This window comes from Notolepis coatsorum, assembly GCF_963971535.1.
Source record: "Notolepis coatsorum genome assembly, chromosome: 12".
Lineage (NCBI taxonomy): Eukaryota > Metazoa > Chordata > Actinopteri > Aulopiformes > Paralepididae > Notolepis > Notolepis coatsorum.
The window spans coordinates 27,656,275-27,682,671 of record NC_140176.1 but is presented as its reverse complement, the minus strand read 5'-3'; the positions used below and the strand labels follow the sequence as shown (position 1 = coordinate 27,682,671).

The following is a 26,397-nucleotide window of genomic DNA, read 5'->3' as shown; positions in this document are numbered from 1 at the left end:
AGTACTCCCCTTCGGAACCACATGCAGCCCGTGCTGTGCTACATTTGCACTACAGAAACACGTCACAGAGGACCCAGCAGCAGATGAAGAGGTCCAACACAGTGTGAAGAACAGTTTCTACGTGGACAACTGTTTACAAAGCGTCTCGACTCAAGAAGAAGCCGAGGCTCTCCTAATCAAGTTACGCGCCTCCCTAATCAAAGGCGGCTTTGATCTCAGGCAGTGGGCCAGCAGCGACCCGCACGTATTGCGCAGCCTCTCCTCCGCGGACAAGGCTGCCAGCAGCGAGACCTGGATGGCGACAATCCCAGGAGAAGCCCAAGAAATGACACTAGGATTAGTCTGGCGCTTCAAAACAGACTCGCTCCACTATAGACACAAACCCTTGGCTCCAGAGCAAGGAAGGTCGGCGGCGATACCGACCACCAGACGGAGTGTGTACAGAACACTCGCCAGACAATATGACCCGTTGGGATGTATTCTACCTTACACCACCAGGGCAAAGATGATTGTACGAGCACTATGGGACAAGGACCAGGGCTGGGACGACCCAATACCCGCACACCTTGCCTCAACATGGAGAGAGTGGGAGACGGAACTCCGCTCACTCTCAGGTGTCAATATACGCCGCAGCTACTTCCCATCCACAGTGAGGCCAGAGACATGCGAGATTGAGCTACACGTCTTCAGCGACGCCTCCGAAGTAGCCTACGGATCGGTTGCCTATTTGCGTGCCCAAGAGATGGGAGGAAAGATACACACTGCTTTCATACTGGCCCGCTCAAGAATAGCCCCACGTAAGCAACAATCTATCCCACGTCTAGAGCTCTGCGCAGCCCTCGCAGGAGCGCATCTAGCCACGTTAATCCAACATGAACTCACCATTCCGGTGCATAGAACAATCTTGTGGTCAGATTCCACGACAGTACTCACATGGATTAAGTCTGATTCATGCAGATACAAAGTCTTCGTGGGAGTCAGAGTCACCGAGATTCAAGAATTAACAGAAGAAGCAAGCTGGCGGTATGTGGACACCAAACACAACCCAGCTGACGTCATCACCCGGGGAATGTCCCTGGATGACCTAACCCGTCGCAACATCTACAGTGACGGACCAGCATTCCTCAAGCTCCCGGAAGGAGATTGGCCTACGCCCACCCGAGGGAAGCAAGTAACGAGGAGGCTGAGAACAAGAAGCCTATGTTCTGTGGACTGAGCACTGTCGCCTCCACAGACCCCAACATAGATGACTGCATTACCCTAGAGAGTGCGCAACAAAGAACATTCCTGCGGCACCACCCAGAGATTCAGTCCACCACTGACATGTCAGCAGCTGACTACGAAGAAGCAGAACTTCTTCTACTACAACGAGCCCAGAGAGACTCGTTCCCCGATGAGCTAGACTGTCTACAGGGAGGAAACCCCGTCCCATCAGACAGCAGACTGATTCACCTGGCACCAGAGAGTGACGCACATAATCTCATCAGAGTGGGTGGTCGCCTGCGGAGAGCCCCCGATCTACCAGATGACATTAAGCACCCGATCGTCTTGAACAGCCGACACAAGGTCACAGAGCTGATCATAAAGAAATACGACGAGGATGTACACCACGCAGGAGCAGAGAGAGTCTTCGCGGAGATCAGACGTCGTTATTGGATATTGCAAGGGAGAGAAGCAGTACGGCGCTTCCAGCGAACCTGTCTAGACTGCCGTAAGTGGCGCGCGCAGCCCAGCATACCACGGATGGCTGACTTACCCCCCTGTCGCCTCCGAATCGGCGACAAGCCATTCCACTCCACAGGCATGGACTGCTTTGGCCCGTTGTATATAAAGAGAGGAAGAGGCACCGAGAAGCGGTGGGGTATTGTATTCAAATGCATGACCACCAGAGCGATACATATTGAGCTCCTTCCGACCATGAGCACAGACTCATTCCTTATGGCCTTCCGGAGATTCACATCACGGAAAGGAAAACCGTTTACATTGTTGTCTGATCACGGGACCAACTTCAAAGGCGGAGAAAGAGAGCTGAGAGAGAGCTTCCAAGCTATGGGCCCAGAACTTAAGACCCACCTCGCTCCAGCCCAGATTGACTTCCAGTTTAATCCCCCGAACGCACCCCACTTCGGTGGAACCTGGGAACGAGAAGTACGTTCTATAAAGACAGCCCTGTACGCCGTACTCGGAGCCCAGACTGTGGCAGAGGAAGTCCTAATGACAGTCCTCACGGAGATCGAGGGAGTATTGAACTCAAAGCCCCTCGGTTACGTCTCCAGTGATGTAGCAGATGTCGACCCAGTCACCCCCAACACACACCTAATGGGGCGGCTGGACCCCGCGCTACCCCAGACAATGTACAGGCCTGAAGAAGCGAACGGCCGAAGAATGTGGAGGTACAGCCAAGTACTAGCTGACAAGTTTTGGAGCAGCTTCCTACTTCACTACCTACCGTCTCTACAGACCCGCCAGAAGTGGGTAAAAGAGAGAGACAATTTGACAGAAGGAACAGTCGTCATGATTATTGACCAGTCGCTACCCAGAGCTATGTGGCCGGCTGGCCGCGTAAGCAAAGTGATCACCGGTGCCGATGGCAAGGTCCGAGCAGCTGAAGTACTCGTCCAAGGGCGCACTTACACACGTCCCGTGGCGAGGCTAATAGAACTGCCCCGACTCCCAGATACTATCGATGATGACCATGACCCTATGACTTTGTGAGTTGACTGACCCTTACAGCGGACCTTGAGTGGTAGACAGTGCGGTTAATCTGTCTCTGCTTAGCTAATTAGGTGGGACTAATTAGGGGGCGGCTGTTGTGAAGGATCAGATTAAACCGAATATGTATATTTATTTATATATATATATTTAATTGTATTTGTATATCGTTTGATATCCCCTGTATATTCCTTGTACAATATGCATTGAATATCCCTGTTTCTACTAAACAGCCCATAATAGTTTCATTCTACCATTGGACGAGAACCTGGCGCCAGGTTGCCATACCCCTAGGTCCAAGTTCAATCGTGCCGCCTAACATGTCGAGGCAACCCCCGGTTCCGCGCAGTAATATGTCGGGCGAAATACGAATGGTACTATTTGTTCATAGCGCATATATATATGGCGCCAGTAAAGTAGAACTTTCTTTTAGTCCAGTTCTTTACCCTCCAACAGAGTGACAGATGCAAAAGCCTCCCCACGACGCACGTGCGGTGTAGTAAGGCCTACTTGGCCCAGAATAGGCATTGAGATATCGTGTAGATTAATAGTTGAATGGTCATAGTTTGGCACCATACCGTCGAGTTGGACGTATTCTATTAAGCTAATAGTAGTCTATTTATGTATGGTGCATCGTTCGGTTAGAGTTCTACAGTTATCAGTACCCCCATCGTTCCTGACGTTATCTGGACGCTTAACCAGGCTGGTCAGACCCCTAGTGGTGATTGCATCCGAGGAGCTCCGGGCCAAGAGCGACTGGACCTGTATATTGGATTACTCTACCCGGACGACGGCGAGCCTTCCACGGCTTGGATTATGCTTTGTGTGCTTTGATTATTCCATGGATAAAGGCCAACACTGCTGAGTGTTGGAATTACCCCCCGGAGAGGACTCCAGGTGAGACGGCACTCTACACGTGAGGTCGCCTCACGTCTCTCCGTTGTGGACCGGCAGATACCGTCCACAGAGGGTCCAGCTGTATTCGTCTGCGGTCCGAGGTTCTGTGGGCACCGTGTCCAAGACTTTGGATTCTCCCAAGACACCGTCGGCCAGATGGGATACCGCCAGCGGCTTCTCTAACCCCCCCCTCCTACTGTCTTACAACCAGCGGGACACCCCCCCCCCCCTTAGTGTATCCAGCTATAATCATTTAAGTACCATCGCTATCGTTTCCTAAATATTCCAGGTTGTATACTTACTCCCTGCGTAACCAGAGATTGGACATTCAATGTTGATTTACCTACGAATACTCATTTGCCATAAAAGTGCATATTTCATATTTCAAATCATAAATGTAATTAAGTGATCGTTGTATACACCCTTTGCTGTATTAAACCTTCGATTTGGTACATTTGTGTGGATTCGTTTCATCAGGTGGGAAAGTGTTCATCATACTTATATCTTGTACTGGGTGGCCAGAAGTTAAAGTACATGAGGTAGTGGTATTAAATATCATATCTAACAATACAGTCAGGGAATTGTACCCCTCAGTTACAACGGGTATTGCACTACCATCCCCGCAGGACTTATATAACAAGAGGTGCAAATCCAGAGCCTGCAGAATAATGAAAGACCCCCACCACCCCAACAACAGCCTGTTCAAGCTGCTGCGGTCAGGCAAACGCCTGTGCACACCAGCAACTAGGACAGAGAGACTTCGGCTCAGCTTCTTCCCCCAGGCCATCAGAGTCTTGAACACTGAACTCTCCACACACAAGCACACACACAACGCAGATACTGTATACGCCCACACACTAACAGTCACTTTAGCATGAACACACACACACACACACATGCTGCACACGCTCACACTCAACGGTCTTGGTTCTTGTGGTTCTTGTATGGTAATAGATGGATATAGCAAGATAGCATAAGGATATATAGTATAACTGTATATTGTATAGTATAGTATTGTATAGTAGTGTACATAATGACTCAGTGCCTCATCCGTAGCTTAACACTGTATTGCACTATCACAGGACCTTAGCATGTCACGACAACCTTGGCATCACCGGTACAGCTCTGTCTTGGTTTCATACATATCTCACAAATAGATCTCAGTTTGTCAGCGTCAGCGGCTCATCCTCCCCCCCCGGCCCCAGTCAACCACGGTGTCCCCCAAGGCTCCGTGCTGGGTCCCCTACTATTCACCATTTATATGCTCCCCCTCGGTCAGATTATACATCACTACGGACTCAACTTTCATTGTTATGCTGATGATACTCAGCTCTATATCAGCACCTCACCATCCTCCCAGCTCCCCCCACAGTCTGTAGTCAACTGCCTCCACGCCATAAAAACCTGGATATCAACCAAATTACTGAAACTCAACAGCAAAAAGACAGAGCTCATGGTTGTGGCCCCCAAGGCACTGCTCGGGAAGGTTGGAGATCTCCTCCTCCACGTTGACGGCTGTTCCATCTCCCCGTCTCTCGAAGTCCGTAACCTGGGCGTCACCATTGACTCCACACTTTCATTTCACTCCCACATCAAATCCGTCACCAAGTCTGCTTTCTACCACCTCAAAAACATCTCCCGTCTCCGACCCTCACTCTCAGACTCTGTGGCTGAGACCCTGATCCACTCATTCATCACCTCCCGGTTGGACTACTGTAACGGAGTCCTGTTCGGGGTACCCAGCAAAGCCCTGGACAGGCTCCAGTATGTTCAGAACTCAGCTGCCAGGGTTCTCACTCACACCAAGCCCTGGCAGCACATCACCCCCACCCTCATCCACCTTCACTGGCTCCCAGTCAAGTTCTGCATCACCTTCAAACTCCTGCTCCTCACCTACAAGTCCCTCCATGCCCTCGCCCCCCGATACCTGTCTGATCTCCTCCACCAGCACACTCGATCCCGGAACCTACGATCCTCTGATCTAGGTCTCGTCTCCATCCCTCGCACCAGGTTACGGACTTTTGGGGACAGAGCCTTCAGCGTGGCGTCCCCTACCCTCTGGAACTCTCTCCCCCCCCTGAAATCCGCAACGCCCCAACCCTGGACACCTTAAAATCTGCTCTAAAAACACACCTCTTCACCAAGGCTTTTCCCCATCAGTTAGTTTAGATTAGATTAGGTCCATTACCCCTTACCTTCCCCCATCCCCTTCCCCCCCCCTATTCCCTAGCCCTATTTTTGTCCTGATTGTGAAGCAACCTTGGGTTCTATGAAAGGCGCTATATAAATTTGATCTATTATTATTATTATTATTATTATTATTATTATTATTATTATTATTATTATTATTATTATTATTATTATTATTATTATTATTATTATTATAATAATATTATAATATTATTATTATTATTATTATTATTATTATTATTATTATTATTATTATTATTATTATTATTATTATTATTATTATTATTATTATTATTATTATTATTATTATTATTATTATTATTATTATTATTATTATTATTATTATTATTATTATTATTATTATTATTATTTTTACCATGCATTTCTTTTAAAACCTATGTTATGTCTTATTCTTATTACTTGTATTATTGCACAATCGCTGCGGGCATGACCACCCGCATTTCACTGTATGCCTTGTATGCCGTGACAAATAAAACTCTTGACTTGACTTGATGGGACAGCCGCGACTTAGCGCATTGGCCAGCATCGAAAGCCAGTGCTGCCTTTGTCTTCAAGTGAGCCCACAGCTTTGGTGAGTGATATTTTATCATCCGGATGTTATGGTTCTGGTCCGTGCTTTGGCAATGCTGTTGTGTTGAATTGCTTTTAAAGACAAGGTTGTTGTCATAATGTGGTTGAATCCCTAAAAAGTTGTCTATAAGTGTGCTTTGGTGTGGCCCCAGTGGCGTTGAGCTCTATGATAGCAGTTAATTTAATCCATCACAAAGTGCAAAGGAAATCACTAGAATGCAATAAATAATGTGTTTTTTGACACACACAAAAAGAAAAAACCTGTACCAGAGTAGAAATGTAACACCTGGACCAGACATGCCTCATATAACACCTGGGCCAGAAGACACTGACCTGACTGGAATGAATATTTAAGTGTAAGTATAAATTAGTGAGTGTTTTGCTTGATACATGAGGCCCCTTGTGTGTAAATTAGCCCCAGACATGGAGTGACTCCAGCCAGGTCCTCAGGGAGCAGCTGCTGCCGGTCCGTACCCCTATAGTGAGTGTCCAGCTGGGAGCTGGAGTTGACCGTCACTTTGCACGCGGGACAGTGGAGCTTAGCGGGGGTCTCCTTGGCCTCCTCCCCCTGGGGGTCAGAGGGCAGCAAGGGGCCCAGCCTGAGTCCGCAGCCCTCCATGGCCGTGGGCGGACCGTCCGACGTGGGCTCTGGGAGCCGGGAACCGGGGGACAGTGGCGAGGACGGCAGGGGGGACAGGAGAGAGAAGGTGTCCAGGGTGCAGGGCTCCGTCAGGGAGCTCCCCCGGCTCTCCTCTGCTTGGGACCGCGATGGTCGGGTAGAGGAGCTCAGGCCTGGGGGTGAAGGGATGAATAAGACTTTCTCGGTGCTACAAACAGCTGGTTGTCTAAGATACACCTCCCTCCCATCAGTGTTGTAGTCCAGTCACTGAATCTCGAGTCCGAGTGGAGTCCCGAGTCCCCAGTGTTCGAGTCCGAGTCCAAGTCCGAGTCACCAAAGAAGAACCAGAGTCAAGTCCCCATTACTCTAGTCCGAGTTCAAGTCATCAAGGTTGAGTCCACTCCACTCTGGCAGTCAAAGAGCTGACATACAAATAAAAAAGGTCTACATTAAACATGAATGACACAGTGGTCACCATTTCAAAGGCAGTTTATTTACTTTGTGACACAATAGCCAAACAAATGCACTAGCCATCAATATCTTATGCCAAATGATTAGGGCCTATTAAAATTTTTTTTTATATAAATAAATAACTGAGTCTGCACCTTTCCGAGTCTGAATGCAGTCAATGCTCGAGTTCAAGTCCAAGTCCGAGTCATCAGTGCTCAAGTCCAAGTTGAGTCACAAGTCCTGAAAATCAGTCCAGGACTCTGATTAGATTCAAATGTATTGTCATCATACAGCACAAGTACAGTACAATGAAAAGAAGTTTGGCATCCAAATTGTGGAGTGCAAATGTAACAGTAAAGTGCAATAACAATAGTCCTCGCTCCACAATGATGGAACGACCTTCCCACCAGTTAGGACAGCCGAAGTTTCCATCGTTGACTAAAAACACACTTCTTTAATCAATATCTAAAATAAACTACTAACCTTTGTCCTGTATTTTACTAGTATTCAATCTGCTACTAAGGAATCGTCCTTGCCTATATTACTACCTACTATTCTAATGTCTATACTACTATGCACTCAAGGCTGTAGCACCCAAGTTCAACACTGTTAGATGAACAATCTTACTGACCCTTAGCTGCCAGAGTTTTACCCTTCCTGCTGACCTGTTGTACAGAACTTGTAAGTCACTTTGGATCAAAGCGCTCAGCTAAATGACTAAATGTAAATGTACAGTACAGAGAGAGAGAGATCATAATGCAGAGTGTTCTCTCTCCTGTCAAGACAACAACCAGTACCTAATTCACCACTACTTAATGTTCTCTCTTCTGTCGAGACAACCATCAGTACCTAATTCACCACTACTTAATGTTCTCTCTTCTGTCGAGACAACCATCAGTACCTAATTCACCACTACTTAATGTTCTCTCTCCTGTATGTAATATATGTCTATACTACTACCTACTATACTATGTCTATATTACCTACTATGCTAATATGTCTATACTACTATGCACTCAAGGCTGTAGCACCCAAGTTCAACACTGTTAGATGAACAATCTTACTGACCCTTAGCTGCCAGAGTTGTACCCGTCTTGCTGACCTGTTGTACAGAACTTGTAAGTCGCTTTGGATCAAAGCGCTCAGCTAAATTACTGTATTACAGGTGTGTAATACAGAGAGAGAGAGAGATCATATGCAGAGCGATTCAATGATACAGCCTTAACAGGGAGTTGATAGGCCCAGTATTAAAGGAAGAGTAGATAGTAGATATTTAAATCTAGTATTAAAGGAAGAGTAGGTGGAGATATTTAAATCCAGTATTAAATGAAGGGTATGTGGAGATATTTGAATCCAGTATTAAAGGAAGGGTAGGTGGAGATATTTAAATCTAGTAGTAAAGGAAGGGTAGGTGGAGATATTTAAATCTAGTATTAAAGGAAGAGTAGGTGGAGATATTTAAATCCAGTATTAAAGGAAGGGTATGTGGAGATATTTAAATCCAGTATTAAAGGATGAGTAGGTGGAGATATTTAAATCCAGTATTAAAGGAAGAGTAGATGAGCTGCCCTGCCAATTATCTCTGTTAGTCTTTATTTAGTTGGAGAAAGTTCTGGCACATCCAGTAATTTATTTGGTCGGAGCATAGTCATCCGATGGGCTGAAGTGACAACCATCAGTACCTAATTCACCACTACTTAATGTTCTCTCTGCTGTCAAGACAACCATCAGTACCTAATTCACCACTACTTAATGTTCTCTCTCCTGTCAAGACAACCATCAGTACCTAATTTACCACTACTTAATGTTCTCTCTGCTGTCAAGACAACCATCAGTACCTAATTCCAGAGCTCTGCAACATATTGTAGCAGAAAGGCCTTTCCAGGCTGACGTCTGACTGACAGATGTCCCACATTGTCTGGTAAAAGACAAGACGAGACGAGACAAATGTGTCGAATTCCAATCTGGCTTCAGAACATCCCACTCCACTGACACATGCCTTCTCTACTTGAACGACCACATCAAACAAGAGGTGGACGCGGGCAAATACTGCGGCATGGTCATGCTGGACCTACAAAAGGCCTTCGACACTGTCAATCACACCATTCTGATTGACAAGCTAAAAGCAATTGGTTTTGATAGTTTATCAGTGAGCTGGATACAATCCTACCTGGAGGGGAGGGAACAGATGGTGGAAGTAAACGGTACCCTATCCCCCCCCCTCACAGTGAGCTGTGGTGTTCCACAAGGAAGCATACTAGGACCGCTACTATTCCTAATTTATGCAAATGACATGTCGTCAGCTTGTGACTGCAACTTGTTCCTGTTTGCGGACGACTCAGCCCTGCTGGTCTCTGACAAGAACAAGTTACAGGTTGAAAAAGCCCTCAGCTCGGAACTAGGCAAAATCTGCATATGGCTCGCCGACAACAAACTATCATTACACATGGGCAAAACAGAGTCCATTCTCTTCGGTTCAAATAACAAACTCAGCAAGACTGACGACTTCTCGGTTACAGTGGGTGACAATATTGTCACAAGGAAAGATGAAATTACCTACCTGGGTTCCATCCTAGAGGCTAATCTTTCCTGTGACAAAATGGCATCCAATGTAATAAAAAAAGTCAACCAACGAACGCGATTCTTGTACCGGATCTCCTCTCTGGTAAACAAGAATACCCTGAAGACTCTAGCAGGAGCACTCATTCAAGGGTACTACGACTATGCTTGCACCTCATGGTACCAAAGCACCTCAAAGGCACTAAAAAACAAATTACAAACATCTCAAAACAAGCTAGTCAGACTACTACTTGACCTGACTCCTAGAACCCACCTCACCCCTGCCCACTTTGACAACCTAGGATGGCTTAGAGTAGACGACAGAGTACAGCAACTTGCAATGGGCCTGGTCTACAAGATACACTACGCGACCAAGGTACCCATGTACATGTCAAAATACTTCCCAAAGGTCAGTGAATACCACGATCACAACACCAGAGGGAGCTCCACAAATCATGTAAAACCCAGATTCGGCTCAAACAAGGGACTAAACACGTTTCGCAATTATGCCACATCAATGTGGAACGCCCTGCCTAAAGCTGTAAAGGAATGTGAATCACTACCCACCTTCAAAAACACTCTCAAAAAACACCTACGTGAGACTGCAATTCGAAACTGGCCCCTACAAATGTCCTAACCTAGTTGTACAGTAAATGACCAAGTAAGGCTTTGTCAACATTCCAATGTACAGTGTAAAATGTGTGTGTGTCCCCTACCCAACCCCCCCCCCCCCCCCCCCCCCCCCACCTCCAATGTACAGCCCTCACCCAACCCACCCAACCCCACCCCACCAACCTCCTCCAATGTACAGTTTCTACGCCAAATGTATATACACTCCTTTTCTGGACACTTTTGTATCACAAACAGTACTGTATTTGCAAATCTGATATGTCATAAATGTATAGATGTAGCAGTACTGTCTATCTGTATGTCATGTATGTCATATATGTTATGATGAATTGAAAATGGGGGACCCTGGTGGAAACAAGACGAAAGTCTTTCTCTGGTCTGCATCCCCTTAACAATTGTATGTATTGAGATGTACTGTACTGTACCCATTCTGCAATCTGTTAATAAACTTTTCAATCAATCAATCAATCAATCTGCGCTTCCTGAACAAAAAGCGCTGCCAAACACGGGTGTGAGCGTCAGTTCATACAGACCCAGAGTCAGTTCAGACCAAGGCAGAGCTTCAAACACCGGTGTGAGGGTCAGTTCATACAGACACAGAGTCAGTTCATACAGACCAAGGCAGAGCTACAAACACCGGTGTGAGGCTACATTCATACAGACCCAGATTCAGTTCAGACAGACCAAGGCAGAGCTACAAACACAGGTGTGAGGCTACATTCATACAGACCCAGAGTCAGTTCATACAGACCAATAGAATAGAATCAGCTATAGAAAATGTGCCCCTTTGTTTGTTGTTATACAGGATAGAGTTGTGGTGAAACAGGACAGGGTGTTAATGCATCCTCTGACCATTAGGTGTCAGTAGAGCATTGCCCAAAACACTTTCTGGTGAGGCAGTGCAGGAAACAAAACTAAACCTGTCGTTTAAATTTGTTCATGTTATGTTGCTTAAAATGTTTCTGTTAACTGTCTGCGTGTCTGAAGCAACCCGGCTCGCCCAGAACACAACCAGAATCTTCACCATAAGACTCAGAACACAACCAGAACCGTCACCATAAGACTCAGAACACAACCAGAACCTTCACCAGGGGAATGAATGAATGAATGAATGAAAACTTTATTTAACAGATTGCAGAATGGGTACAATACAGTACGGCTCAATACATACAATTGTTAAGGGGATGCAGACCTGAGAAAGACGTTTGTCTTGTTTCCATCAGGGTCCCCCATTTTCAATTCATATAGACATATATGACATACATGACATACAGATAGTCAGTACTGCTACATCTATACATTTATGACATACCAGATTTGCAAATACAGTACTGTTTGTGATACAGAAGGAGTCAAGAAAAGGGAGTATATACATTTGACGTAGAAACTGTACATTGGAGGAGGTTGGGTGGGGGGGGTTGGGTACATTGGGATATTGACAACCATACTGGGTAATTTACATTGGAGGTGGTTGGGGGGGGGGGGGGCCGGGGGGCACACTGTATAAACAAGTAACACTGTACATTGAGGGGGGGGGGGGAGGAGACACTGTACAAACAAACACAATTGTACATTGAACTATTGACAAAACCATACTAGGTAAATGACTGTACATTGGAGGGGGTTGGGTTAGGATATTTACAGGGGCCAGTGTTGAATTGCAGTCTCCCGTAGGTGTCCCTTGAGAGAGGTTTTGAAAGTGGGTAGTGATCCACATTCCTTTACAGCTTTGGGTAGGGCGTTCCACATTGATGTGGCATAATTGCGAAACGTGTTTAGTCCCTTATTTGAGCCGAATCTGGGTTTAACATGATTTGTGGAGCTCCCTCTGGTGTTGTGATCGTGGTATTCACTGACCTTTGGGAAGTATTTTGACATGTACATGGGTACCTTGGTCGTGTAGTGTATCTTGTAGACCAGGCCCATTGCAAGTTGTTGTACTCTGTCGTCTACTCTAAGCCATCCTAGGTTGTCAAAGTGGGCAGGGGTGAGGTGGGTTCTAGGAGTAAGGTCAAGCAGTAGTCTGACCAGTTTGTTTTGAGATGTTTGTAATTTTGTTTTTAGCGCCTTTGAGGTGCTTTGGTACCATGAGGTGCAAGCATAGTCGTAGTACCCCTGAATGAGTGCTCCTGCCAGAGTCTTCAGGGTGTTCTTGTTTACCAGAGAGGAGATCCGGTACAAGAATCGAGTTCGTTGGTTGACTTTTTTTATTACATTGGATGCCATTTTGTCACAGGAGAGATTAGCCTCTAGGATGGAACCCAGGTAGGTAATTTCATCTTTCCTTGTGACAATATTGTCACCCACTGTAACTGAGAAGCCGTCGGTCTTGCTGAGTTTGTTATTTGAACCGAAGAGAATGGACTCTGTTTTGCCCATGTGTAATGATAGTTTGTTATCAGCGAGCCATATGCAGATTCTGCCTAGTTCCGAGCTGAGGGTTTTTTCAACCTGTAACTTGTTCTTGTCAGAGACCAGCAGGGCTGAGTCGTCCGCAAACAGGAACAAGTTGCAGTCACAAGCTGACGACATGTCATTTGCATAAATTAGGAACAGTAGCGGTCCTAGTATGCTTCCTTGTGGAACACCACAGCTCACTGTGAGGGGGGGGGATAGGGTACCGTTTACCTCCACCATCTGTTCCCTCCCCTCAAGGTAGGATTGCATCCAGCTCACTGATAGACTATCAAAACCAATTGCTTTTAGCTTGTCAATCAGAATGGAGTGATTGACCGTGTCAAAGGCCTTTTGTAGGTCCAGCATGACCATGCCGCAGTATTTGCCTGCGTCCACCTCTTGTTTGATGTGGTCATTCAAATAGAGAAGGCATGTGTCAGTGGAGTGGGATGTTCTGAAGCCAGATTGGAATTCGTAGATTAGATTTTTTTCCGCTAGGTACTTTTCGACCTGTTCGTAGACAATTTTTTCCATGACTTTCGAGATGGAGGTGAGAATAGAAACAGGGCGGTAGTTGCCTGGGTCTAATTTGCTGCCCTTTTTGTGCAGAGGGGTCACCCTCGCAATTTTGAAGTCCTTGGGGACGTGTCCCTGTTTTATGGAGAGGTTTATTATGTGTGTGATGATTGGTGTGATGGCGGCTGCTGAGTCTCTGAGGAATTTGGAGGGGATGTTGTCATGGCCAGTGGCCTTGTTAGGTTGGAGGGCGCTCAGTTTATTGAGTACCTCATCTGTTGTTACCATTTCCAGCTTGAAGTCGTCCTTGCGGACCCCTAGGTTTTTGTAGTAAGCTACTACAGAACCTTCACCAGGGGACTCTGTAAATCAGTTAATCTGACTTACTATCTATCAATTACACTACTGGCATTAGTATTTCATACCACTTTAAGTAAAAAAAAAAAGAATCCTAACTATCCATTTAATGGCAGTTGTTTTTGCACTGATTTATCATTTTAATTCCTCGTCTTCTTCTTCTCTGTTCCTGTGTGCGTCTCCTACATGGGAATAATTAACCACCTGACGGAGTGAGTGACGGCAGAGCCCAGTCCAGGTAATTGCAGATAATGAGCCCGGCTAAGTGGCAGTTACCAACCCTAAGAAGCTCCACGACTCCACGATTGCAGATAATTACACCCGAGGACAGAGGGGAGAAGTGTTTCTCCCCTCCTACCTCCCTCCCCATCAACATGGACCCCCTGCAATTTGCATACCGCCCCAACAGGTCCACGGAGGACGCCATATCCCATGTGCTGCACACAGCAGCATCACACCTGGACAAGAGGCAGGGGAACTATGTGAGAATGCTATTCATCGACTACAGCTCGGCATTCAATACCATAGTCCCCTCCATACTCATAGCCAAGCTCAGGGACCTGGGCTTGGGCTATGACCTCTGCCAGTGGGTCTTGGACTTCCTGACTGGCAGACCCCAGGTGGTGAGAGCAGGCAACTGCACCTCCTCATCCATCACCCTCAACATAGGGGCCCCCCAGGGCTGTGTTCTGAGTCCCCTCCTCTACTCCCTGTACACACACGACTGTGTGGCTCAGCGGAGTAGCAATACAATCGTCAAATTTGCTGACGACACAGTGGTGGTGGGCCTGATCTCTGCCAACGACGAGAGGGCCTACCTGGAAGAGGTCAAGGTCCTGGCGGGATGGTGCCAGGAAAACAGCCTCTCCCTGAACGTCAGCAAAACAAAGGAGATGATTGTGGACTTCAGGAGGTCGGGGGTCAAGGACTACAGCCCCCTCAGCATCGACGGGGCACCGGTTGAGAGAGTCAACAGCTTCAAGTACCTCGGAGCCTACATATCCGAGGACTTGACATGGACCACACACATTAACAGTGTGGTGAAGAAGGCACGACAACGCCTCTACTTCCTCAGGCGCCTAAGGAAGTTCCAAGTCAGCCAGAAGATCCTTAAGAACTTCTACTCATGTACAATAGAGAGCATCTTGACCGGCAACATCACCTCCTGGTTTGGGAATAGCACTGCAAAAGACCAAAGCAGACTACAAAGAGTGACACGTTCAGCCGAACGCACAATTGGAGGGGGGCTCCCCACCCTCCAGAACATTTACTACAAGCGTTGCAAGGGCAAGGCTAAGAGAATCATTAAAGACTCCAGTCACCCGAACAACTGCCTCTTCGAACTGCTGCGGTCAGGCAAGCGATACAGGAGTCTCAAGGCGAGCACAGAAAGACTCAGAAGTAGCTTCTATCCCCAGGCCATCAGGCTGCTAAACGAACAATGAATGAACACTACACAACAACAACCACCAAACGCACATAGCACACACATCCACACGCACACACCCACTTTAAACAAACACACTGTAGCACCCACTCCACACACTTTATAGCACACACCCACTTTAAACAAACACACTGTAGCACCCACTCCCCACACTTTATATTTATGGATGAAGGATTGCACTACAACTCGTACACCTTACTGTAAATTGTACCTAAAATTGTACCTCATCCCATTTCTGCTTTGCACTAGATAGTACTGTACATTAGTACACTGCATAGTATTGTGTATTGTATATTATATGGTAACTCAGAACATTGTACATATGTCTATACCGAACACTGTGACCTCATTTTCTTCTTCTAAATTCATGCTATATTATGTTATTATGTTATTTGATACTATCTTGTCTAGCACAGTCTCTGGAGCGTAACAGTAAGAAGCATTTTGTATGAAAGTATTCTGTACTTCTGTATGACAACTATTAAAGAACTTGAACTTGAACTTGAACTTGAACTTGGTGTCTGTGGTGTATGTGGTGCAGGGCTCTACGCTAACCTTTTTGACTAGGGGCACAGGTGCTCCGTCCGGCGCTACAGCTGGACCCATTGCCCACCTCTGCGGTTGATAACGCTAGCCAAGTTAGCTGTACACACATACACAGTGGGCCAGTTGTAGGGGTGTAACAATGCATCGCAATGCATCGATCCTACTTTGCAATATTTACAAAACATGACATTGTTTTCGAACTCTAGCCATGGGGAAATGTTTAGCCAATTCACGTTAAATTTGTATGTCTTCCCTCCGGCTCCAGTGGGTGTAGCTTCGCTAGCTACAGTGGCTACATTGGGTGTAGCTTCGTTAGCTACAGTGGGTACATTGGCCATGCTGGCTAGTATCTTGGTTAACGTTAACCATCACCTCTGTAACATGAGCTGCCTCGCCTGACTTCTCATTCTCCGGTATCTTTCGTGCAAAATAAAAATGAATGGGCTTCGACATGGCTGTAAGTATTGTCTGACTCAGACAGACTCTGATCATTACTTTCAGTTTCCAGTCGCGTGACCACAGGAACTCTACTGTGATTGGAACGTTTATGCGGCTGTGAACTGTGGGACTTGTAGTTTCTTAACGATTCTCGCAGCGGAGAAAAAAAAGGACGAATGAGGAGGCTGTACTCTGCACCATAGCTGTCAACATTTCGTTTTGAGAAAACGTGCACGTTTTAGCCCCGCCCCTTCTCCTGGCCCCGCCCCCTCAGCCCGCCCCCTCCAACCCGGCCCCGCCCCCTCCCAATGGAGCTGCCTCTTCGCTGCCATCTGCTGGTCAAAACCTGTATGTACCCAGCCATTTCGTTGTAGGGTAAACTTTTCCTACTTAGAGTGTAAATGCTATGTAAATTATGGTTTTGTTGAACATTTGTATTTCACAGGAGAGAAACTGTATTCAAAGAAAGCTATTAAAATAGTCTTTGAATCTAAATATACTTTCTTTGTGTTGATTTTACATTAATTCCATGATTTTACTCAAGTAAATATCTGTTACAAGCTTCGGTTTTATGTAGAAAAATGCTGTTTTTAATCTAGATTAATCTAGATTGATTACAGAAAATTGTGAGATTGATTAGTTAATTTTTTTTTATCTATTGGCGGCGCTGGTGTATATATTATATATATATATATATGTGTATGTGTATATATGTAATGTGTGTATATATGTCAGAGAATCAGCCCCTTGCGTCCTTAGTGTAAAGCATATGACATGGTGTATGTTTGTTCATTGATGTGACAGTGTCTGGCAACATACTATTGTTCTTTTTATTTCTTTGTGTTTGTGATTTGTCTTGATGTGTTTGTGAAACTATAAAAGCAATCAATCAATGTATTACCATAGTGTCTTTATACCTTCATCACTGTAGGCTACATATTAATACTACAACTCGTTAAAGCTATAAAAAAATACCTATGGTCATTAATTTAGCAGTGGGAAAATCATTTTGGAACAGTGTGTGTCTACAGAGAAATGTGAGATAGAAAAAAAAGCCAATGCGATTTTGTGTTTTTCCTCAATATCTCTGCAATGCCTGCGAGTTACCAGTAACCCAGATTACCCAGTATGGTTGTCAATATCCCAGTGTACCCAACCCCCCCCACCCAATCTCCTCCAATGTACAGTTTCTACGTCAAATGTATATACTCCCTTTTCCTGACTCCTTCTGTATCACAAACAGTACTGTATTTGCAAATCTGGTATGTCATAAATGTATAGATGTAGCAGTACTGACTATCTGTATGTCATGTATGTCATATATGTCCTGGGCCCCGTTCCATGTACCTGGATAACTGAGTTAGCCGGATAACTTTAGCTGGATAACTGGGTTAGCCGGACTTTCCGGTTTCATGTACGTGGATTTTCCAGATCACCATGCCAACAGATCCAAAAGTTTGAGCCTGCTCGAAAGCAGAGTTCAAGTTCAAGTTAGCCCGATCACGCAGAGCCACGCCCCCGCAAAGAAGTGACAGCTCGTTTCCTGAAACTATTCCCACAGTCTACGATCTGCATTATACCATTCTGAATTACGTTTTTGTGCTCCATTCTTCCAGAGGGGGCTTTTGAAATGTAAAATAGACCCAAAATGCTGATATTAAATTCACTTTGTCCTAAATAATGCACGTTATATACCGTGGCGCTCGCTCGTGCGATGTACACAAAAATGTGGTTATTTTAATTGTAACTGGGATTAAGATGTCTGATGAGATGCGCTGTTTGACGGATTTGAGAAATTGAATGAGCCGTTGACGTCACATGAATGAATGAGGATAAAGAAATAAAACTTCATTCAAAATAAGGAATATTCTAAACACGGGTCTCTCGTTCATTAATGTATAAACAATGAATTTATCCCATCTGGCACAGTGGCCCAGCGGTAGTGCTCAAGCCTGTCAACCTTGCGACCTGGGTTCAAATTCCGGTGTTTCCAATATTTTTTTTGAATATAATATTAATGATTATACGCCAAAGTAGCCTGGTTTTAAGTTAAAATATTATAAATCTACATGCATTGAGGATGTCATTCTTTATATAGCTCTCAACGTGCACCAAATTGAATTATTCCTATATTGCAAAAAAAAGGAGACAACTAGGGTCTTGAACCCCGGTCGTCCGTGTGAAAGTCAAAAGAACAACCCGTTAGACCACATTGGAGATAAGTTAAAGATTGACTATACATCAATCAATGGGCAAGAGGGCCGTATCGTAATTCTGTATAACAGTTAACTAGTTATTTTCGCTAGCAAGATCTCATTTGATTATTCAATCCAGCAGGCAAGTTTAAAGAAATATAATCTGATTGATTGAGGTAATGAGGGACTTAGAATTAGCCTATAGATAACGCATTTAACTTGTCGGCGAGGCGATTGAGCCGTATTGCAATCTGTCAATAAAGTCTTAAATCAATTAATCAATCAATGCCGTTGAGAATCAGGGTCTCTGCCATCGATACGTGCTGGCTTTTCACCTAAAACGGCCGCGCGCATTTAGCCTGACTCGCAAGTCTGGCTTGAGTTAACGAGACTGAATCCACCTTTGTGAAACAGGAAAATCCCGGCTTCGAACATCGGGTTAACTGAAGCTGGATAATGGACATCTTGATCGACTTAGTTGAACCACGTACATGAAACAGGGCCCTGATGAATTGAAAATGGGGGACCCTGATGTAAACAAGACGAAAGTCTTTCTCTGGTCTGCATCCCCTTAACAATTGTGTGTATTGAGCTGTACTGTATTGTACCCATTCTGCAATCTGTTAATAAAGTTTTCAATCAATCAATCAATCAATCAAACTGTACTTTTAAAACGGATCAATTATTATTTATAAATCGCATTCAGGAAATTGGGCGTCAGAGTGAAGGAGGGGGACGCCGAGGCGCAGAGCAAACGGCTGTTCACCAAGACATTTACACATTCCTTCCTGCATCACATACACAGTAACTTTGTATTGTTTTATCCACAGAAGATTTGCAAACCCTTTGTTCCAGAGACAAAAGCCACAGAGTGGGCAATCAAGAGACACTGGCTAAGATGATTTGACACCCTCGGTGCCGCATCAGTCTCTCCCCTGAGCTCTTAGCAAATCTGCTCGCTGTTCTGTTCTTATTCTTCTTCGGCTGGCAACCGTCTCCCGGTCTGACTTCCTGTGATAACGGTCTAATCTACACTGCTGCCACCTGTCGTCACGGAGGAGAATTGCACCCATTTTGTAAAAAAAAATAAAAAATAAATTAGTACAAAATACGTACCAATCCGTGCGCCGTAAAGACGGCGTGCAGAGGGTCGAAATACAGGAGAATCCCGGTAAAACCGTGCGTGTTGACAGCTATGCTCTGCCCTCGCCGGCCCCACTCGCACACCGTGCGAGTACTTGATTTTGCATGTTCGCACGCACATATTTTTAGGGGCATATGCAAGCAATATGGTCGCACTGTAGAGCCCTGTGGTGTATGTGGTACCTGTGGTGTCTGTGGTGTCTGTGGTACCTGTGGTGTATGTGGTACCTGTGGTGTATGTGGTACCTGTGGTGTATGTGGTACCTGTGGTGTCTGTGGTACCTGTGGTGTATGTGGTACCTGTGGTGTATGTGGTACCTGTGGTGTATGTGGTACCTGTGGTGTCTGTGGTGTATGTGGTACCTGTGGTGTATGTGGTACCTGTGGTGTCTGTGGTGTCTGTGGTACCTGTGGTACCTGTGGTGTCTGTGGTACCTGTGGTACCTGTGGTGTATGTGGTGTATGTGGTACCTGTGGTACCTGTGGTACCTGTGGTACCTGTGGTGTATGTGGTGTATGTGGTGTATGTGGTGTCTGTGGTGTATGTGGTACCTGTGGTGTCTGTGGTATCTGTCGTGTATGTGGTGTATGTGGTACCTGTGGTGTCTGTGGTGTATGTGGTACCTGTGGTGTATGTGGTGTATGTGGTACCTGTGGTACCTGTGGTGTCTGTGGTGTCTGTGGTGTATGTGGTACCTGTGGTGTCTGTGGTACCTGTGGTGTCTGTGGTGTCTGTGGTGTATGTGGTACCAGTGGTGTCTGTGGTACATGTCGTGTCTGTGGTGTATGTGGTGTCTGTGGTGTATGTGGTACCTGTGGTGTATGTGGTGTATGTGGTGTCTGTGGTGTATGTGGTACCTGTGGTGTCTGTGGTGTCTGTGGTACCTGTGGTACCTGTGGTGTATGTGGTACCTGTGGTGTATGTGGTACCTGTGGTGTATGTGGTGTATGTGCAGGGATTAAAGCAAAAAAAAATCTCCTGACTGAACTTTTTTTCTGGCCAAGTCATATTCTTATTTTAACCTCTACTGTATTTTTTTTTTAATAGCGTTAGCGTTTTAAGGGAGCCTACTTGTAGAGCGAGCCTACTGTCCTGACTGTGACTATAGAGACCCTACTGTTGTGTGCTGGAGAGCGTGAATGCAAGTCTTGTGGCTAGCTTCTGATTGATGGCGAGCTAGCACCCCTCCCCACTTTGAACCATGAACTAAATGGCTTGTTATCATACAAACAAGGGACTAAACACGTTTCGCAATTATGCCACAACAACAATGGACAGTCTCCTCCCCACCGTTTGTATATATTTATTTACCACCCACTCACTCACCCCCTCCTAATGTACAGTCTCCTCCTCATCATATGTATATATTTACTGTTAGGATCTCTGGGTAACAGTACTGTATATTTGCATATCGTATATGTGACAAATGTAACAGTACTATTACTATATACCTGTAAGGCATGTATGTCCCTATGTCATAAATGTCATGATGTCATGTGTATGTTGTGTATGTCATAAATGTCACTATGAATTGAAAATGGGGGACCCTGATGATGTAAACAAGACAAACGCCTTTCTCTGGTCTACATCCCCTTAACAATTGTGTGTATTGCTACTGGATTTACAAGATCCAGAGTGAATGAATGAATGAAAACTTTATTTAATACACGAGACCCTCTTCTTGGGACCAAGTAAGGTTTTGTCGATAATCCAATGTATAGTTACAACCCCCCCCCCATCCCACCCAACCACCTCCAATGTACAGTTTCTTCGTCAAATGTATATACTCTTTTTAGACTATTTTTGTATCACAAACAAACAATAGGCTACTGTATTTGTAAATCTGGTATGTCATAAATGTATAGATGTAGCAGTATTGTCTATCTGTATGTCATGTGTGTCATATATGTTATGATGAACTGAAAATGGGGGACCCTGATGTAAACAAGACGAAAGTCTTTCTCTGGTCTGCATCCCCTTAACAATTGTGTGTATTGAGCTGTACTGTACCCATTCTGCAATCTGTTAATAACAATCAATCAATATTTAACAGATTGCAGAATGGGTACAATACAGTACAGCTCAATACACACAATTGTTAAGGGGATGCAGACCAGAGAAAGACGTTCGTCTTGTTTACATCAGGGTCCCCCGTTTTCAATTCATAGTGACATACATGACATACAGGTATATAGTAATGTTACATTTGTGACATATATGATATGCAAATATACAGTACTGTTACCCAGAGATCTCCCGGACAAATGGGAGAAAGACGTTTATTGAGCTTAAAAACAATTGATACCGCAAATAACGTTCTGATTAACAAAGTCATTCGTTTTGTGGCATTAACGTTATCTAGATTTATCAACATTCATACATTTATCAGAAAGCGAGCGGCGCAAGCACACACACGAAACACCACCAACAACAACAACAACGACAACAACACACTGCTTGTCGCGTAAATAACGTTCTGATTAACAAAAGGCATTCGTTTTGTGGCATTCACGTTACCTAGATTTATCAATAGCAATAGTAATATATATGTTTCTTTAGACTAGAATAAGTCAAATGAACTTACGGTCTCGTAAAAAGTTGCCGCATGGTGTTGATGAGTCAAGTTTACTCGCGAGTAGAGCTAGACGCTAGAGAGTCTCAAAATGGGCGCTTCCCATTGGTGCTGAGCACAGCGGAGGCGGGTGAAAGGGCTGTAAACTCAGAACAATCTCGCCTTCTGGTTGGTTGCATTTGCCTGAGAATTTGCCGATTGCTCGCAAATGACTGTTTGGTGCGGCCGCGGTAGGGGAAAAAAGGATATTTGACGCCTCCGATTGGCTCAGGTTAAAATCCGTCACGACTCCAAATCAAATGACGGAATCTCCAAATCAAATGGACGGATATCCGTCCCAAGACGGAACGCTTTAATGCCTGTATGTGGTGTATGTGGTGTCTGTGGTGTCTGTGGTACCTGTGGTGTCTGTGGTACCTGTGGTGTCGGAGGGATCTGTGTCTGTCGCTGCCCCTCCTCCCTTCCCCCGTCGCTCCCCCTCTCTCTCTCGCCCCGCCGGAGGCTTCAGCGCGTTCCTCTGTTGGCTCCTCTGGGCGTCCAAGTCCTTCAGCTTTCGGGTGTGTTTGTGGCCCTTGTAGTGGGCCTCTGCCTGGTTCTGCACGCACGCGCGCGCGCACACACACACACACACACACACACACACACACACACACACACACACACACACACACACACACACACACAAATAATAATATAATAATGAACAGAGGGACATTAATAAAGGAATGCACTAAATCAATACTTAGTTTTAAAATCCTGTAGTCTGCAACATAATAAAATTACCCATGGAATCAATACTATTGGGGGGAAATGCAGCACTATGATGCTTTTAAATTAATTTAAATGCCATGAGGGCAGTAGTTAACTACAGTAGTACTAGTAGTAGTAGTACTAGTAGTAGTAATAGTAGTAGTAATAGTAGTAGTAGTAGTAGTAAAAGGGGGGGGGGGACACTGTACACTGTACATTGGAATACTGACAAAGCCATAATTGGTAATTTACTGTACAACTGGGTTAGGACATTTGTAGGGGCCAGTTTCGAATTGCAGTCTCCCGTAGGTGTTCTTTGAGAGTGTTTTTGAAAGTGGGTAGTGATTCACATTCCTTTACAGCTTTGGGTAGGGCGTTCCACATTGATGTGGCATAATTGCGAAACGTGTTTAGTCCCTTGTTTGAGCCGAATCTGGGTTCAACATGATTTGTGGAGCTCCCTCTGGTGTTGTGATCGTGGTATTCACTGACCTTTGGGAAGTATTTTGACATGTACATGGGTACCTTGGTCGCGTAGTGTATCTTGTAGACCAGGCCCATTGCAAGTTGCTGTACTCTGTCGTCTACTCTAAGCCATCCTAGGTTGTCAAAGTGGGCAGGGGTGAGGTGGGTTCTAGGAGTCAGGTCAAGCAGTAGTCTGACTAGCTTGTTTTGAGATGTTTGTAATTTGTTTTTTAGTGCCTTTTAGGTGCTTTGGTACCATGAGGTGCAAGCATAGTCGTAGTACCCTTGAATGAGTGCTCCTGCCAGAGTCTTCAGGGTATTCTTGTTTACCAGAGAGGATATCCTGTACAAGAATCGAGTTCGTTGGTTGACTTTTTTTATTACATTGGATGCCATTTTGTAATAGTAGTAGTAGTAGTAGTAGTAGTAGTAGTAGTGGTGGTAGTATTAGTAGTAGTAGTAGTAGTAGTAGTAGTAGTGGTAGTAGTAGTAGTAGTGGTAGTAGTAGTAGTAGTAGTATTAGTAGTAATAGTAGTAATAGTAGTAGTAATAGTAGTAGTGGTAGTAGTAATAGTAATAGTAATAGTGGTAGTGGTAGTAGTAGTAGTAGTAGTAGTAGTGGTGGTGGTGGTGGTGGTGGTGGTGGTGGTGGTGGTAGTAGTACACACTGTATCCTATATAATTGTATTTGAATTCACCTTGTTTTTCTGTTATTTACATTGAGTACAGCTTGTGTTATATTACGTTTTATTGTATTTTCTTGTATTTTTTTTATGGCCATCTTGGTCTATGTCATTTGTTAAGTAATTGGTAAAGTATATTATTATATACTTATTGTTATGTGTCTTGTAAGCCCATATGGGCTGGGCATACATCTGTATGTAAGACACGAAAATAAAAAATATCAAATCAAATCAAATCAGTAGTAGTAGTAGTAGTAGTAGTAGTAGTAGTAGTAGTAGTAGTACTAAGAGTAGTAGTACTAAGAGTAGTAGCAGTGGTAGTAATACTAGTAGTAATAATAATAATAGTAGTTGTAACTGAGGGGTACAATTCCCTGATGTATTGATAAGTATGGTATCATTAAACCACTACCGCTTTATGTACTTTAATTACTGGCCATACAGTACATGATATATAAATATAATGAACACTTCCCACAATGAACCGGTTCTACACAAAGTTGTCTTTAAGTATTTATTGCAGCAAAAGGTACATAATACTTCTCGATTATACTTTGAATGCACTTGTAAGGCAAAGGAATGTGCGTAGGCAAATCAACAATGAATGTCCATTCTCTGGTTACGCAGGAGGTAATTATACAACCTGAATCTTAGGGAATTATATCTATGGTACACTAGTAATATATAGCGGGAGATACTGGAAGGGTCCCCCTGGTTGTAAGCCAGCAGGGGTAGAAGATCTGTCGGTAGTAGAGAGTCTGGTCAACGATGACTAAGGAGACTCCAAGTACAGGAGACGGTGCAATAGCCTCTTGATCCACAGACGAATACAGCTGTTCTCCGTAGACTGTAGCTCCACAGTGAAGAAAGCTAGCCGGCCTCAGGCTCTCTGAGGCGCCGACTCGACTTGGCTCCTCGCGGGGTAAATCCAACACGTGCAGGCGTCGGCGATTCTCCGCTCCATAAATCACAGGACCAAAGCAAATATATTCCAGCCGCAAAGGGCTATGTAGTCGTCGGGTAGATTAATCCAGTGTACATGTCCACACGGTTCTCGTCTAGGTCTCCTCGGGTGAAAGCGCCATGAAAGCCGCCCAGCCTGGATAAGAACTCTAGCTAATACGAGGAAGCGTTGGGGATGCTGGTCACTGTAGAACTTTAGCCGCACGATACACTATACACAAATAGACTATCACTGACTTAATAGAAATATGTCGCACTCGACGGTATAGCGCCAAACTCTGACAATTCAGTTATTAATTCGCACGCGGTCTCAATGCTCTATTCTGGGGCCAAACAGGCCATACTTCACCGCACGTTGTATCGTGGGTGAGGCTTCAACTTATTGGGTAACTCTTGACTTCTGACTAAGTAAGACTAAGTGCTTCTGTATTCACCTGCGCCGTATTTATATGCACGGTGAACAAACTAGTGCCAATCTCATTTCTGTCGCGTATCCCTGGGCAAGGCCGGGCATGTCCAGACATGTCTTGACGGTGACTTTGAACCTGACTCTGGAGCTGTCCAATAGGAGAATGAAATATTATGGTCTGGGCTAAAGGGATATTCCGTGTATATGTACAAGGAATATACAAGGGATATCAAACGATATACAAATACTATGCAATATATATCAATAAATAAAAATATATATTCGGTTTAATCTGATCCTTTGTAACAGCCGCCCCCTAATTAGTCCCACCTAATTAGCTAAGCAGAGACAGATTAACCGCACTGTCCACTACTCAATGTCTGTTGTGAGGGGTCGGTCAGTTCACAAAGTCATGGGGTCATGGTCGTCATCGATAGTATCGGGGAGCCTTGGCAGTTCTATTAGCCTCGCCACGGGTCGGGTGTAGATCCGCCCTTGGACGAGCACTTCGGCTGCTCGGACCTTTCCGTCGGCACCGGTGATCACTTTGCTTACGCGGCCAGCCGGCCACATAGCTCGGGGTAGTGACTGGTCGATAATCATGACGACTGTTCCTTCTGTCAAATTGTCTCTCTCTTTCACCCATTTCTGGCGGGTCTGTAGAGACGGTAGATAGTGGAGTAGGAAGCTGTTCCAAAACTTGTCAGCCAATACTTGACTGTACCTCCACATTCTTCGGCCGTTCGCTTCTTCAGGCCTGTACATTGTCTGTGGTAGCGCGGGGTCCAGCCGCCCCATCAAGAGTGTGTTGGGGGTGACTGGGTCGACATCTGCTACATCACTTGAGACGTAACCGAGGGGCTTTGA

The 26,397-nt window shown here is 45.1% G+C and overlaps 1 protein-coding gene across 1 annotated transcript in view; it reads right to left on the bottom strand.

Annotated features, from left to right (window-relative positions):
• Window positions 1-26,397, bottom strand: part of LOC311237807 (zinc finger protein 385C-like) — a gene marked incomplete at both ends in the record, with an annotated part of 115,603 nt that overhangs the window by 11,199 nt on the left and 78,007 nt on the right. The window contains 2 exons of the mRNA XM_084325784.1: window positions 6,814-7,182; window positions 22,660-22,855. Coding sequence (XP_084181910.1) covers window positions 6,814-7,182; window positions 22,660-22,855 — 565 coding nt within the window. The remainder of the gene's footprint in view (window positions 1-6,813; window positions 7,183-22,659; window positions 22,856-26,397) is intronic.